Source organism: Lingula anatina, chromosome 9 (genome assembly GCF_051362555.1).
Source record: "Lingula anatina isolate TDL-2025a chromosome 9, LinAna3.0, whole genome shotgun sequence".
Classification (NCBI taxonomy): Eukaryota; Metazoa; Brachiopoda; class Lingulata; order Lingulida; family Lingulidae; genus Lingula; species Lingula anatina.
In genome coordinates, this window is record NC_141775.1 from 6,779,004 (window position 1) to 6,796,489 (window position 17,486).

The 17,486-nt window shown below is 37.2% G+C and overlaps 2 protein-coding genes across 3 annotated transcripts; both read left to right on the plus strand.

Annotated features, from left to right (window-relative positions):
• The first annotated feature begins 399 nt into the window (after positions 1 to 399).
• Positions 400 to 7,822, plus strand: LOC106166773 (solute carrier family 35 member F6). Its single transcript, XM_013545430.2, has 9 exons — positions 400 to 723; positions 2,807 to 2,876; positions 3,106 to 3,319; positions 3,669 to 3,839; positions 4,027 to 4,137; positions 4,516 to 4,674; positions 5,112 to 5,266; positions 5,863 to 6,013; positions 6,882 to 7,822. Exons 1-9 carry the CDS (start codon positions 647 to 649, stop codon positions 6,962 to 6,964), a joined length of 1,191 nt encoding a protein of 396 aa, XP_013400884.2. The 5' UTR covers positions 400 to 646; the 3' UTR covers positions 6,965 to 7,822.
• Positions 7,823 to 7,948: 126 nt separating this feature from the next.
• LOC147759837 (uncharacterized) lies at positions 7,949 to 17,215 on the plus strand. Of its 2 annotated transcripts, none has more exons than XM_086994766.1 (11): positions 7,949 to 8,221; positions 8,655 to 10,400; positions 10,824 to 11,003; positions 11,383 to 11,634; positions 12,030 to 12,171; positions 12,601 to 12,719; positions 12,970 to 13,107; positions 13,248 to 13,344; positions 13,596 to 13,714; positions 13,971 to 14,246; positions 14,598 to 17,215. In XM_086994766.1, exons 1-11 carry the CDS (start codon positions 8,128 to 8,130, stop codon positions 15,971 to 15,973), a joined length of 4,539 nt encoding a protein of 1,512 aa, XP_086850892.1. In that variant the 5' UTR covers positions 7,949 to 8,127; the 3' UTR covers positions 15,974 to 17,215. The 2 variants fall into 2 exon arrangements, with proteins under 2 accessions (XP_086850892.1, XP_086850891.1); XM_086994765.1 differs by having other exon boundaries at positions 7,956 to 8,221; positions 13,245 to 13,344.
• The last annotated feature ends 271 nt before the right edge of the window (positions 17,216 to 17,486 follow it).

Here is a 17,486-nt window from a genome sequence, read left to right on the forward strand (position 1 = left end):
ATTTGACTAACCACCGATGCTGCAGACTAAATTGGTATAATTAAAATAAAACTTAAGCGTTTTTGTATAATCATAATGCATTTTAAATGGCTACAGTCACTTATATCAAAATTTGTAGTTTTATTTCAATTTGTTAACTTAATAAAAGTTAACTTTACGACTTGGTTAATGTTCTTATCGTTAACGTCCAAAAACACTGCGTTTTCTTACGTTAAGCATGGACATAATAAGAGAAGGAAAGGGTAATTCACCTTAGCAGTTCTTATATCTGACTTTGTCAAGATGCATTGGGAAAAAAACCTTCTATGAAGTCAGATATTTAAAAAAAAAAAAAAAAAAAACACACTTCCTAGTTGCCACGTTAGGACGAGGTAAACACGAGCGCTCGTGCTCACGTTGAAGCCGGAAGTTTACGCTGCGGGGTCACCAAGAGGTCACATTGTAGTCTTGCTGTTATCAGTCATCAAATTATATTATCAAATCTGCAACACGACCTTCGCTTTGAAAATCATGTGATAGGGGAGGTTGGACAAGACGCGTTGATCCTAACTTATAGTCCGAACATATTCCAGCGTCAAGAGGACTACTGAACTATAAGAAAGTTGAAGACTGGGAAAGTTGGGATCGTCGGTAAACAACAAGCGCGATGGCTTGGACATGTTACCAGATTTGTCTGGCGGTGCTGATGTTTGTCAGCGGAACGATAAACACGTTATCCACAAAGTACGTATTTGTACGTTGATAATATTGGTTTGTTCCGTACAGAAGGTTTTGTGTTAACATTTGATTACTTTAGTGGATTACTTGTACAACAATAAGTTAGCAATGCCGTTTTATGTGTACAATCACACAGATTGTACCAGTACCAAAAGCACTCTTTAGTTTACTGCGCAAAAAACATTGAGCTGTATCAATCCAGTTTCAGCATCTACATGTTTTTAGCTCTTGGTATACCGCTACATACAGTTATGAAGAGAAAAAAAGGTTCTATTCCTGTATATTTGCAGTTTCTTAATTGGTCACAACTGAAATAAAAATTTAAAGGGCAACTACATCAGATTTGATTTTCGGGGGGGGGGGGGGGCATTTTTTCGGACTCACAAATTATTTATCTTTCCCAATCTCCACCGACCTTTAATTGAATATATACAGGTTGATTTAGTTTAAAATGACTGGCCAGTCATTATAACCAATGACCAACTACCTAATAAGTTTCAATTGGAAATATCAACAACCAGAAAAAATATTTAAGGGGCCAAGGTGTATGTTAGGTTTTATTAGAAGCCGTGGATAGCAAAACTAAGCATTTGGGGGATTTTGAAACCCATGGAGTGTAACTTTAAAGTTGTGGTTACTAGTAAAAACCATACAATTATAACATGTAGTCATGTCTTCTCTGCTGCACATATTGCTATGATGGCTGAGTTTTCCAGGAAGTTTACTGAACTGATAGCATTTTACAGATGATTTCATTCATCCCGTTTGTCTCAATGGATACATTGTCATTCTGTTTGAAATGAAAGCAGAAGAGGGAAGTTAGTTTTGGCAATCCACTGAAAAGTGACTAAGTGTATGCCAATGTTGCCATGATCATTTTCCAATCTTTTGTTTCCTTAAGTTCTTTGTGGCAAGTTTTACCCAGGAAGAAAGGAGGGGAGGGGGGGCATCCATAATATCCCCTTGCTTTAATGACTATAAGATATTTTTGGATGCCTGTCCTAGATAGATATCAGTAGATAAATATAAAATATAGTTGCCATAATTAGAATAATTATTCATAGCATTATTATATATATAAAAACAGTGATAAAGATGCACATATATTACAAAATCAATCTATAAAAGGCTCTGTTTTGCCCACACAGTACTTTGCCCTAGTCTATATGGACTCCTTCATAATATGAAGTACACATTAGTGACAATTTGTGGAATTAACCATGTGATGCTCTAACACCCCATTTCCATAGATTAGATCGACCTACTTTAGATCGACCTAACTCCCTGGGGGTTCACGCTAAATAGCTGTCAGTCGGGCGGACACGAAAGTTAATTACCCCCTTACAGCTTGTAGTAGACGGGACGGACATTTAAGTCGGATTATCTGAAAGTAATCTAGTGAGACTCCCCGCGGGGATAGATCGATCTAAAATCTATGGGAATAGAGCCTAAGGTTGATTCCTACATAATGGAGCCCAAAGACTGATAAGATTTTATTACAAAGCCTCAGTGCTAACTGTTGTTATAGCTCATTGTAGTCAGCATTGAAATAAAGTGTATTCACTTGAGAGATGTTAATTGTGTACTTAACAAATACTTTTAAATTTAATGATTTACAATGAAGATTCAGTGGATGACATGACTTGATGTGCATTTATGAAAACAATGAATATATTCCCTGGAAACCGTGATTTTATTTTTAAAAATAAAGGAAAAATATTCAGATTGTGAACAACAAATATTCAAGATTTTAATCTATAATACTAAAATATTCACTTGATGTACGTACCAACAATGTCACTTCTTTGAAATGATGGAATATTGATATCAATTTTCCATTTCCCTCCACATTGATAGCATTGTTTACATACTAGTACATCTGATTTTCACTTCTGATAGATTAGACAGATTATTCTAATTGTTTATTTATTTATTTATTTATTTATTATTCATGTAAGTTTCTGTTGCTTCGCAGATTGTGCTTTTATGATTCAGAACTCAATATATGACTGAAGTCTATAAATAGTAACCTTGGAAACCTGAACAGTTTTTTTTTAATTTAAATATGTTTATATGTCTGTATTTCCAGATGGGCAGACAAAACATCTTCATTGGATTCCACAGGACATATGAGACCATTTGACCATCCATTTTTACAGGTACCACTTAGTGTTTAATATTAACAATGGAGTAAGATATGGAAATAATGTATAGTGATATTGTGAAAAAATGACTTAGAGTAAAGCATGCCAGCCTACTGTCAATTGATGTAAATCAACACAACTATATCTATATTTTCAGTTGTTTTAAATGTGTTTATAAGAAAGTCAACAGATATGTATTGAAACTAAAATACTAAATTCCTACAAATTTCATCTCTGACTTCAGGCAGTTGGTATGTTCTTAGGAGAGCTTTCCTGTCTGTTTGTATTCCACATCATACGACTGGTGAACAAAGTTCGTGATAAACCCATGGAACTCGGCAACCAGAATTTCAACCCCTTGATATTTCTCCCGCCGGCACTCTGCGACATGTGTGGCACGTCCATCATGTACCTGGGGTTGAATTTGACCTACGCCTCTAGTTTCCAGATGTTAAGAGGTAATTATATAAAGTAGAGAGCTTCCTGCAACAGCTAGCTGTTTACTGGTTAGATGGGCATGGGTCAGTCCTCCCTTTTTTGCCCCCACCCCTCACCCCCACCCCACTCAACTCCCCTCCACCTCTCTCAATATTTCAAAACAAAAAGGTTGACCTAGAATGAAATAAAAATTTGTATACAGAACAGTGTTTTAAAAAGACTAAAAACGTAAACAAATATTATTTTTAATGGCTATGTTTTTAAAATAGCCCAGCCTATTTTCATTTTAAATTAGCATTTCCCATTTAACTATTGTATTATTTGTTAATTAGGTTTTAGATCAATGCCAATGTATATTGATATTTTCAGGTGCTGTTATAGTGTTCACTGCTCTCCTCTCTGTGGCATTCCTGGGTCGTATTATCAAGACTTACATGTGGGTTGGAATATTCTGGGTCATCGCAGGTCTGGCCCTGGTGGGGGTGGCTGATGTCGTGTTTGGGGACCATGACAAATCTGATACAAACGGTATCATCGCAGGTAATGAAAACCATTTAAGTTCTTGTAAGATTTTGGATTTAGTAATGTTGCACAATGTGATATACTGTTAGAAAATATCCACATTATTGGCAGTTGTCCCCCAAGTCATTTTCAGATAATAATAATAATAATAATAATAATAATAATAATAATAATCTATACACTTTTATATATCCCAATATTTCAGGTGACTTATTAATTATCATGGCCCAGATCATAGTGGCAGTGCAGATGGTTGTAGAGGAGAAATTTGTGATGAAACACAATGTGCCACCTCTACAGGCAGTAGGCTGGGAAGGTAGGAATGTGTTAGCTGTGACAATATCAATGTGTTGAGCTACATTAGTGTGTTAGGTGTGACAGTCTCATCGTGTTAGGTGTGACAGTATCAGTGTGTTAGGTGTGACAATGTGTACGCTGTGACAGCAAAGGGCCATTAGCTGTGACTATTTCAGAGTGTAAATTGTGAAAATGTGTGTAAGGCATGGCAGCATCAATGTGTTAGGTGTTACAGCAATGTGACAGTACTAGTGTGTTAAGTGTGTCAGCAAGTCTAGTGTACTTCCACATCAACACCTTGTTGGAATTACAGCTACAGCATTGGAACAAGTATAATAGTAATAATTTATTTAGCACTTAAATAAATACCTAATCTTAGTATTTTGCAAATTTTTAGGATTCTTTGGTTTTACTATCCTTGGTATACTGCTGGTCCCTATGTACTACATTGATGTTGGGCATCCGTTTAGCGACAACCCAGAAGGAAGGTTAGAAGATGCCATTGATGGATTTATACAAATATCTAATAGCTGGATTGTGGCACTTGCAACCTTTGGTAGGTAATGGGTACAATGACCAAATTGATTGTAGGATAATGAATTAACGAAATACAATTTTATTTATTTATTTATTTATTTATTTATTTATTTATTACTTTTGTGATAATGCATGTCATTTTCCACTGTATCTCAATATACTTTAATATGTAGAATTTTGTGTACAGACTTGAAGACAAAGTTAACATTATTACTATTGTAGATTAAAGCACTTATTATAAAAAAACTTCTGAGGTATGTGTTGTATATATATATATACCAGTCACCAGGTAGCATGTGAGGTATAGAAATATTAATTCATTGGTATAAGCAAAATGTCAGTCTGTTAATCAAAATGTCAAAATGTAAATCTCTAATTGTTACTGTAATAAGACAGAATTATTAGTCATTAAGACAGAAGAGCGTGGTTTAATCACACTCAATTTATCTCTTTCAGGTAACATAGTCAGTATCGCATTTTTCAACTTCTCTGGTATCTCTGTTACCAAGGAGATGAGTGCGACGACGCGTATGGTCCTGGACAGCTTGAGGACGGCGTCCATCTGGGTGGTCACCCTGGCAGTAGGCTGGCAGACCTTTCAGTATTTACAGGTACACATGCATGCCTTAGGGCTCATTGCCAATGTAACTATTGTTCTATGTAGATAGGTCCAACTCCCTGGAGACTCTTTCTGGAGGCAGTTGCCTGCTAAGGTTGCCTGCTCATTTAGGGTGTAGATTTCGCATACTTCAATGCTAGTTCATTTCTGGTTTAGTTAGAGCTCAACTGAGCCTCCAGCCAAATAAAGCTTACTCTTATAAATTTATGTGGTGGTAGCCAGTTTATTTATTTTAATTATACATTCTCAGGGGCGTAACCAGACCATTTAAAATTGTACGCACAGATTTTGAAAATTCTCAGGTACGATTATATTCCGTTGAAAAATACACTGAATTTATGGAGAATAATATCATGGTTGGCTCAAAAAATTGTACGCACAGTGCATCCGTGCGTATGCCTGGTTACGCCCCTGATTCTTGATTTTTATGTTTACTTACCTGTTAATGTGTTTTTTAGTGATAAATTTATTTATTCAGCTCAACTTGATTTTGTTTTACTTTCTGAAGCTGTATTGCAAATATGTCCATGTTCAACTTCTGTAGTCAGAGAAAGTCAAGTTTTCATCCTGAATCTTCTTTTCTTTCAGCTCATTGGTTTCTTCCTTCTATTTGTGGGCATGTGTCTGTATAACGACATTATCATCCTGCCACTGATGAGGAAATATGGTGTGTGTGGGCTTCACCCGCCAGAGGGAGAGGAAGGCAAACGACTTGTTACAACCAGTGGGGATGAAGATGGTATATAGTTGCCATGAAATATGTTTAAGCCTTTTTTTAAAGTAAAATTTTATATTGATAAATTGGCAAGTTGAGAAATAAATGTTGCAATAGATTGTTGAGCTTTGCTATATGTTGGTGGCATGTTTTTTAACTAAATGCTTTGCTGTATGTTGGCGGTATGTTGTTGAGCTATAGTTTTCCTATATATTGGTCATTCATTTTTGAGCTAAATGCTTTGCTAAATGGTGACTGTAAATTATTTAGGGGCTACTGTGCTAGTATTAAGGCTTTGCTTCATATATAGGCAATTGGTATTTTTTGTCAAAGTCTTTGCGATGAGCTTTGTTTTGCACAATTTTAAGGGCATGACATAAAATGTTTATTGGTTTCACCTTGCCGTGTAAGTTACAAACATAACGATGCAAAATGCACACAAATGTTCCAGACAAAGACACGCAAAACCAGATTTTGAACTGTGATCATTGCAATATTTTGATATAGACATTAAAAGACTGATTATTGAGCAAAAAAATAAAAGCAAATATGAAAATATGACAGAATAAATGAGGACATTAACATTTTCTAACATGAAGCAATTATTAATTAGTAAGTCAGAGAAATATATGTTACTTATTATAAATAGCCCAAGTAACAGAACTGCTTATTATTAACTGAAACATTTTATTTTCTTGAAATTAACTCTTGTAAGTTGTAATAATTATTATGTTAAATTTCCATCCTTGGAAATGTGTATAGATTTATTTTAAAGGAGCCCCATGGGGTATGATTTGGTAAAGTTCAAGGTCACTTAATCATGAAGTATAACTGATTGAAATTGTGTAATTTTGATCATTCTAATTTTGAATTTTTATTTCCCCTATTCAAGTATCTTCATATAAGACAATAGGAGATTATGGTGAGCCAAATGGACTGTTTGCCACGCATCAAGAGGCTCAGGTCATCAACTAGACAGCGAGTGGACATCTGGGGTTACATGGATAGAAATGTTGAACAATCAGAAAATAACAAAACAGACATGGAATTTCTACAGCTTGACATTTTAAGGACATTCTCTTTGTTAAAAACTCTTTGCAGAACTACAAAAAACTTGTGTTAATGGGCTAAAACAATTGATCATGTCAGGATGTGACTGGCAAAGATTGCTTGGTGAATGTAAGGCAATATGACTGGAGCCATTGTGAGCTCATGCAGAAGATCATGCTTAATAAGCAATTCGCTGGAATGGAAGAATATTTGCATTCAGGTGCTTTTCTGAAGTTATGGAATGGCACCAAAATAATTAAGATTGCTTGATAAATTAATTAGATCAAAACAGGGTAGGCCTACTGCATACCCAAAAGTGGTCTAAATGAGATTGGTAATAATATTGTATCATGTCAGATCTTCGTATTTTTGTCTTTTTCTAGAACATTTATTTATATCATTTTAGATACAAAAGCAGATAAGATTTTTTAAAAATTGGATCAAGCAGTGATTGTTTTTTGGGGAAAGAAAGGGTGCTGATCAATATGCAATATGCATGTAGGCCTATATGCCTGTTTTTTTTCTTCTTAATAAGTTCACTTTGAGTTCACTATTTTTCATGCATTCACTTTGTCTTCATTCTCTCTCTGTTTCACACACACACACACACACACACACACATAATTTATTGTTAAGGACCACTTTTTAGTATAGAATATCATATCTCATCTTACATATAATTTCTGTATTTAATCTTAATCAAGTTATCTGCATATTGAAATTTTCAGTTGATTGTATTCTGTTTTAAATGCTCATCAGAATAATGAAATTATTTTTATTATATGCTAAGCGAGTCTGTGTTGTTATTCAGGTTATGATCACATTATGAGCACTATTTTTACGAAAAGCTTAGAGATTCATATAGATTTCATTAATGGGGACATAGAAAGGGCACACATGACGTTTCGCTAACACAGTTCGTCATCTTTGGCGCGCCTTGCACCGACGACGCAACGTCACACGTGTGCGTCATAAACGCTGGACGTGAAGGTCGCGTCAACAGCGTAGCCAACAAAATGGAGGACTATGCCATAGTTCAGTTCTTACCCAATTGATAGTTTTCGTTATTTTCTGCACTGTGCAAGAAGATGCTCCGACTGGTAGACTGTACCATATTCCTGTGTGTTCTGCTGTTGTTTGCTACTGTTAAGACAAATGGATTACACAAGGAAGAACTCGCAGGTCAGCCCAGAAACGGTAGTATTCAGTAGACTTAGATCTATTTTAATGAAAATAATGACCAACGTAACGGTTAGCACTATCACAAAAGCCCGTTGTAATTTCTGATATACAGCAAATCACCATGCTGTTCAATAAAGGGCTAAAAAGCTTAGTTTTACAACGGTATCCAGGAACCGAGTTAAAATGGAAATTTTGTATCTGAAACTGGCCTTGTTAAAACGTATCTTAAACGTACAACTTTCTCAGAAAAAAGTCCATTGTAACAAATGAACACGAAGAAATTAACAAGTAAATATAACATGAAAAAAAATTTTTTTTCGAAAATTCGGTTATGGTATTATATTTAAGTTGTAGTAAAGTGAAAATCTTACAAATATATGAATAGCATGTTGAATGAAAAGTTTGTAATTGAATTCAAATTTTGTTTGTACAGAAGTCAAAAACGATTTGTCGACAAAATCGAGACGTCATGCCAAATTAGACACGGAAGTGGAATCACTTCCCTCTGCCAGGTACGCTAGAAATTATGAGGCAGAAAACACAAACGTGAGAACTCACAAAAGAAGTGTGCAAGACAAAACACCTCCAAAAATGCACGTCAAAGTGAAACTAACGAACGTCACCGAACGTCGAGGACTTAAAACATCGGACGTAAAAAAACTTTCTAAAGAAGGGAAGGACAAAATCAAGCATCTTGATATTGGATTGCCGTCGAAAGACAAGAAACTTGCCGACGCACTCAGGCGGGCAATGTCCGTCAACGTTTTGAAAGATGGAAGCATTCGTACAAAGGAACACAAGTTAAATGCAAAAACAAATGGCTCAAAAATGGATATTTCCCCCACTATATACCCAGAGAAGGACGTGATCTCAGAGGACAAAAGATTGCTCACTTTTTGGAAGGAAAAGTTCACCCCGTGGCTGTTAAAAAGTCTTAAATCTGGCAACAAACACCCGCCTTCTTATAAATCTGCCAAAGAGCACAAAATGCACGTTGCTTTCCTAAAAACGCTCATTGCGCATTTGAAGAAGAAACACAACAAAAAGCAATCTTCAAGCTATTTACACAAAGTCAAAAACAAAACAGAGATTATTAATAATTTGAATACAACTGTTTCCAACCGGTCATATTATCAAAATGCCACTACTAGCAGTGGATCAAGAAAGGTAAAAAATAACGCTGCCAAAGTAAACGGCTCAAAGGTTCCACATGATGTCGTTAAGATAACCCCAACTGCTAGCGCCACGACTCCCAATGTCACCAGTAGTAATGCATCAAGGAAGGTCAAAGATAAATATAAAGTTCCATATAATGCCGTTGAAATTATCCCAACCCGCGCTCCAAAGCAAAAGAAAGGCAGCATACCGTACGAACGAGTGGGAATCATCCCCACCAGAAGACCGAAGAAAAACAACACGGTCCCGCTTAAAGCTGTGGAAATTATCCCTACCAAAGCCCCATTTCGTAAGAAAACCATCGTACCTTACAACAAGGTGGAGATAATACCTACAACCATCCCCACCAAAAGACCGAAGAAAAACAACATGGCCCCTCTTGAAGCTGTGGAAATTATCCCTACCAAAGCTCCATTTCGCAAGAAGGTGGAGATAAAGGTGGATATAAAACCAACGCAAGGGAAAAAGAAATCAAAGAAACTGCATGCTGTTATCAAAGCAAAGAAAACAAAGCAAATGCAAAGAAAACTTGGAAAAGGTAAAGAGAACAGCCTTGTGTACAAGAAAGTACAAAAGTCAGAGCCAGAAGGCAAGCCGACCATGAAACGTACAGGAACAAGCTTCAGGAAAACAGTCGTGCAGTACACCGCCAGCCAAAACGCTCGAAACATAGACCAAAATGAGAAATACATGGCCCAGGCTTACAACGATACCAGTGGGCCCTTTTATCTGGCCAGTCTTAGAAAAGAGACAAGCCCTCAACAGACTCCCGCCGCCCTTAAGCCCGCCGCCCTTAAGCCCGCTACGAGGTTGTGTGATAAGGGGAAAACGTTTTACGTGTCCACCTGGACTGAGTGGTCAGCGTGGGGTCACTGCTCGGTGACTTGTGGCCAGACGGGGCACTTGACCAGATACCGATCGTGTGTCCGAGTTGAAGGCCAACCGTGTCCGGGCGGAAAATGGCGAGAGATGAAAGCGTATGTCAAGTTACAGAGCTGTCCAGGTAATGGTATAATTGAAAATGTACGGTTTATATATGAATATAAGGATAAAAAAATAAATAAAGAGAAAAAAATATCTAAAATAAACATCCAATAGTGATTCAAATTAGAACCCCTTAAAGGTTTTTCAACGAAATCAGCGCTCAAAGAGGTCTGGGACACCTCGATATTATCCAGAAGTTGTATAAACATCATCGATAGATTCACAGCCTGAGTTAAAGTGTCAGTTTCAAGATGAGTCTATAAGATGTATTTAGAATTCAAAAAATTAAAAAAAGCATTTTAGGCGCACTCATTTTGGTCTGTAACACAATTTTAATGAAATGTGAATATAAAAGGTTTTGCACTTATTTGATTTTTTTATTCTATGGCAATGATTGAAATAATAATAATTATTATATAAAATGCTGTTCGTTTTGAAATAGATTTTTTCGGCTGGTCGCAGTGGCTACCATGGACAGAATGCTCAGCGACTTGTGGCATGGGTTTCCGAAGCAGGTCCAGAACATGTATTATCACTTCGGGTCTGGTCATGTGTCCCGGAAACGGAAATGAAGTTGTTCGATGTGTGATTAGAAGATGCCCCAAACCACACCGAGTTAAAGGTATGATATGCATTTAGTTGCATTTAATTTTTTTTATAATGGAAAGTGTGACTGATGTTTCCATCATTTATTTCATCAGGTATTATTTTTTGTACATTAATTTATTTTGCATATCTTTTCAATTTTTCACTTTCCAATTCACTTGCGTCGTTAATAAAAGACTTGGAAAAAAGGCTACTATCATTTTGATCAAGTTCGCACTGGCAAAGGTCACAGAAGTTATCTGAAATGTCTTTTATGTATAGCGCATGATCGAACTGAGATCAATTTAAACGTGATTTAAACAACACTTAATCGCACGTTATTTTGGAGACAGCTGTAATTAGTTAAGCGTAGAATACACCAATCCACATCACAAACAAACTTTTGTCATTTTTAGCAATCCCCCAAATGAAACGCATCCATATGACCACGGCTTTACAGAATAGGGGCCAAGGCCGTCCAACGGTCACTGCAGCCGTCCATTTTCGGTGGTCGGAGTGGAGTCGCTGGTCATCATGCACCGTCACTTGCGGCGAGGGGGTTGAGATGAGAAAGCGAGTGTGTCAGGGAGAGGATGGGACCAGGGGCGGCCATTGCGACGGCGGCCATCTTCAGGAAAGACTCTGTATCAATAATGCGTGTAACACAGGTAATTATGTGGCAAATGGCGCCAAGTTTGATGGCTGGGTGGCTGTCACCGTGCGAGAAAGAGTAAAATAAAATAAAGACACCAAAACATGAAAAAAAAGAAAGAAATAAAGCATCATTTACTTTATCACTGCACCCATATTATAAATCTAGAGAACAGTGTATGACACGCGTTCCCTAGGAATTTCAAGATATTTTCAGTTAGGAAAAAAAATAAATAAATAAAGCAAACATGAAGTTATCATGGGCTATGGATTAAAATTAAAATAATGGGCAAACTGAAGCTTCATAAAATAGATCTTTCACTGCGAAGATATCTGTGCCACTCTAATCCTGCAAATTTTTATTCATTTATTATTTATTTACTATTATTATTATTTATTATCTTTTTTGTAGCCAACATCGCCCGGCCGATCACTGGAAACGAAGGATCTAAAGTCATACTACGGTGTCTTTATGACCTAACAGCGACACCTACCGAGATCTACTGGATCACGCCTAACGGAGACCGGATTACCAAAGGCAGTACTGACCCAAGGTAGTGTCACTGATTAATGATTTTTTTTCACAACATTGTCTTTGTTTTTGTCTAATAGCATGTTATTGGTAGGGCTAAAAGTTCAATGTGTGAAATTGAGGTATTTAGCAAAAAAAAAGCCTTGGACTAAAATTGCTTTAGATATGGATAACGTCATCAGACAAAATACTTTTTACCGGTGATTCAAGAGTTTCAAGACAAGCAGGAAGTACAAAACTTATGTAAAAAGTATTTGTTTTCCGTCCCAATATATCTAATAACCGGGTTTTAAATTCGTAATATCAATATAAATATAGTTTAAGACCATTATTCCAAACCTAGATTATTCTGTGACATGGAACTATTTTCTTATTTTAAATTCATTTAATTCTGGATTAAAGAATCACATAGTTCAGTTTACGATATAGTCATGGTTTCATCTCGTCCTAGATACAAGATGGAAGGCAGACGACTCATTATAAACCACGTCGGCTCCTACGCAGCTGGAACCTACCACTGCGTCGTAAAGCAAGCCGACAAGAGAAAGATGACTGCAGACGCTCTCCTAGGTAATGACGCTTTGTTTGAAGATATTCTTTCAGCAAAGAGCATTTTAAAGAGTTTTGCGGTCGTACTTGCTGATACACAATTTTAAAAAGAAACAGAGCTAACCAATAAATAACTGGTCACACTGACGTTATGAATCATAGCACTCATATATTATGCTTATTACTTAACTTTCTTTCTTAACTTTCATTTAGACATTTTTCTTTATGCCATTCTTTTAAATCTTCAAGACATTTTATATTTCATGTCCAGCCGTTATAGACTGTGCCAGTGACCCGTGTATGAACCAGGGGAAGTGTGTAGAGTGGGAGGAGGGGCACTCGACCTCCAAATATTTCAAGTTTTACTGCCAGTGTCCGTCCGGCTACGGCGGTACTCTTTGTGAGCGAGGTACAGTATAACGTCAATAAAATACTGATCACAATTTTTACGAAGTAATGCAAGGCTTTATAAAAGGACAGTTTCATCATTTTTGTTTATGTAATAGTTATACATAAATAAACAGACCATTGCACTTTTTCTTTCAGCAGAAGATGAGGAATTCGTATATATTTTGCTTGGATCGATGGTATTGTTTGCAATCCTGGTTGTTGGCGTTTTTATAGCTTTTTTTACCATTAGAAAAAGGTAAAACATTTTTCTCTTGAATTATACATTTATATTTTGTAAACAAAGATTCCTTGCTCTTAAATTTGACTTAGTATGAAAACCTTTAGGTGTGATAATGAGAGGTATTTTAGATAAAAAAATCTTTATCAAGCAGGATGAAATAAAAAGATCTCTTAACCCCGCGTGTGAAATATTTTTAATTAAATCAAGTGCATCTAGCCGTTTTATTGCCTGGACATAAATACAGCGTTTTAAATCCGGATTTGCAGATCGCAGAAAAAGAAACTGGAGAAGGAGCAGTGCTATGTTTGCCGCCAACAAGGTCGCCCGGGCCCGGATGTCTATAGCCCGTGTGAGGAAAACACCTACGACAGAAGGGCACGTTTAGGTAATGAATATTAAGCATGCACACAATCGAGCACGCGAGAGAATGACAGACACAGAATCGCGCGCGTGCGTACGTGTACGCACGCAGACACTGCTTGGTGGGCATCTTGCCCTAAGTCGATATACTACACCTACTATATATGTTACAAATGAACGTACGAACACGGCAGTTTCGGATTTTAGATAAGAAAAATGTGTTAAGAAACAAAACATTTTTAACACGATGTTTTTTTTATCAGTCAACCTTCAAATTTCAGCCAGGAAAACTAAAAGAACTAAAAGAAGAACATTTCCAGATCCCAGCAAGAAAGTGTCGTGGGTGGAAAAGGAGCGAGGTATTGTCAACCCTGGTAACGAGGAAACTTTAGACGACGGCGGCCTCGACTACGTGTACGAGCCTCCTGTCCCCACGAAGCGAGTAATGTCTCCGATCTCTAGTGACAGCTCCTGGGTGAAAATAGATGGCGCTGAGATCGATGTCCAAGATTTTAGAGAAGACGGGCAGGGTCATCTTGTTGAAATTGAATCCTATGGCGAGTATATGAGTATTTTTACGATCGTTTTTTAAAGAACAACCATGTAAATTTAATTTTGTATTTGTTTGTTTTTCCGTCTCTGTATTTATTTACATACTAATTTATCTACCTGTGCTATAGTCTTAGTGCATGTTATCATTTGCAATAACACGCTCATTGTTAGCACGTATACAGTGCATTTGCTGGAGTTAAATATTTTGATTTTGATTTTATTTATTTAACTAATAATTAATTTACATATAATAGTTGAATACTTTTCTGAAATGTATTATTTAATAATAGGAACATAGACAATGAAATAACCTTTATTATTACATTATTATTATTATTATTATTATTATTATACAGGTGAGGAAGGTATCGTACCGCCGGACACGGCACACCGAGTTGAAGAGGTGGGTGAAGAAGACAAAGAATGGTTTGGAACGTCGCTGGAACATATCGCCGAAGTCAACCAGACCGTCGTTGACATTGACGCTGTCCGGAAGTCTCCCAAGCTAAAGATGCCCAAAAGGCTGAATGTCAAAAAGTTGAAAAAACTACGGAAGTCTTCCAAGGGAGATAAGGCAAGGTCCTCAACGGAAAGTGTCGATGTTGAGTCCGATTCAGCAGCCGAGAAACAAGCAGAGCAGCTAGTTAAGGCAGTTGATGAACCAAGTGTTTCCAGTGACGATGCAGGCACACGCAAAACCAAAGAGGAGGCTGCTCATAATCCGCCCTCTCAAGATGCAAAGCCGCAACCCGTCATGTTTAATGTTCTTGGCATGCCAGTTAGGCCTTCGCCAGTCCGGGTAGCCAAAGTCGATGTCAATTTTTCTCCAGGAAGCAACGACCTGGAAACTACGGCTGTGCAGACGTCTTTTTCGTATTTGGATCTCGAGAGCGACGCGAGTTTTGATCAACGAACCGATCATTCTGACGCTGAGAGCGCCCAACAACAACAACAGCAACAACAGACGAAGCGCGACATCTTCCCACCTTGGATCTCAAACGAAATCCCTAATGACGTCGTTGAAAGCGGTCGAGTGATAAAAACCCCATATGCTGGGCAGGCAGCAAGTGTAGCTGAACAAGAAGGAACTGGTTCTCCAGCGGACGAGCGCAGGCCTGTCACGAGCGCCACTCTTGGTATCCAGACCTCGTTGTCGTCCATCGACCCTGATGGTAGCACCAATGCCAGTGAGGATAACAGTGTCCAAGAGGAAGAGGCAGGGGTCACTAGGGGCACTACCGACAACGGTGACCTGTATCACACCCCCGCTGAGTCCAAAGATACAAGTGGCGGTAGCCCCGCACAGGGAATAGCGAGTTTTGATCAACGAACCGATCATTCTGACGCTGAGAGCGCCCAACAACAACAGACGAAGCGCGACATCTTCCAACCATGGATCTCAAACGAAATCCCTAATGACGTCGTTGAGAGCGGTCGAGTGATAAAAACCCCATATGCTGGGCAGGCAGCAAGTGTAGCTGAACAAGAAGGAACTGGTTCTCCAGCGGACGAGCGCAGGCCTGTCACGAGCGCCACTCTTGGCATCCAGACCTCGTTGTCGTACATCGACCCTGATGGTAGCACCAATGCCAGTGAGGATAACAGTGTCCAAGAGGAAGAGGCAGGGGTCACTAGGGGCACTACCGACAACGGTGACCTGTATCACACCCCCGCTGAGTCCCCAGATACAAGTGGCGGTAGCCCCGCACAGGGAATAGCAAAATGCGAATAGCAAAATGCACACAAATGTTCCAGACAAAGACACGCAAAAACAGATTTTGAACTGTGATCATTGCAATATTGTGATATAGACATTAAAAGACTGATTACTGAGCAAAAAATTAAAGCAAATATGAAAATATGATAGAATAAATGAGGACATAAATATTTTTCAACATGAAGCAATTAGTCAGAGAAATATATGTTACTTATTATAACTAGCCCAAGTAACAGAACTGCTTATTACATTTTATTTACATTTTATTTTCTTGAAATTAACTCTTGTAAGTTGTAATTATTATTATTTTAAATATCCATCCTTGGAAATATGTAGGCCTATTGATTTATTTTAAAGGAACTCCATGGGTTAGGATTTGGTGAAATTCAAGATCACTTAATCATGAACTATAACTGATTGAAATTGTGTAATTTTGATAATTCTAATTTTGATTTTTATTTCCCCTATTCAAGTATCTTCATATAAGACAATAGGAGATTATGGTGAGCCAAATGGACTGTTTGCCACGCATCAAGAGGCTCAGGTCATCAACTAGACAGCAAGTGAACACCCAGGGTTACACGGAGAGAAGTGTTGTACAATAAAAAAAAATAACAAAACAGACATGGGTTTTATATGACTTGATATTTCCAGGAGGTTCTCTCGATTAAAAACTCTTTGCATAACTACAAAAACTTGTGTTAATGAGCTAAAACATTTGATCATGTAAGAAAGTGACGGACAAAGATTGCTTGCAATTGGTGAATGTAAGGCAATATGATGGGGCCATTGTGAGCTGATGCAGAAGATCATGCTGAATAAGGTAATTCACAGGGAGAATATTGCATTCAAGTGCTTTTCTTAAGTTATTGAATGGCATATGTGAAAACTTTCACCAAAATAATGATAAAGATTAATCGATAAATTAATGAGATGAAAACAGGGTACTGCATACCCAAAAGTGGTCTAAATGAGATAATTAAGTAATAATATTGTATCATGTCAGATCTTCGTATTTTTGTCTTTTTCTAGAACATATATTTATATCATTTTAGATACAAAAGCAGATAAGATTTTTAAAAATTGGATCAAGCAATGATTGTTTTTAGGGAAAGCTAGGGTGCTGATCAGTATGCAATATGCATGTATGCTTTTTTTTTCTTCTTAAAAGTCGCTTTTGAGTTCACTATTTTTCATGCATTCACTTTGTCCACATTCTCTCTCTCTTTCACACACACACACTCACACAATTTATTAAGGACCACTTTTTAGTATAGAATATCATATTTCATCTTACATATAATTTTTGTATTTAATCTTAATCAAATTATCTGCATATTGAAATTTTCAGTTGATTGTATTCTGTTTTAAATGCTCATCAGAATAATGAAATTATTTTTATTATAATATATTATGGTAAGCGAGTCTGTGTTGTTATTCAGGTTATGATCACATTATGAGCACTATTTTTACGAATAGCTTACAGATTTATATAGTTTTCATTAATGGGGACATAGAAAGCGCACAC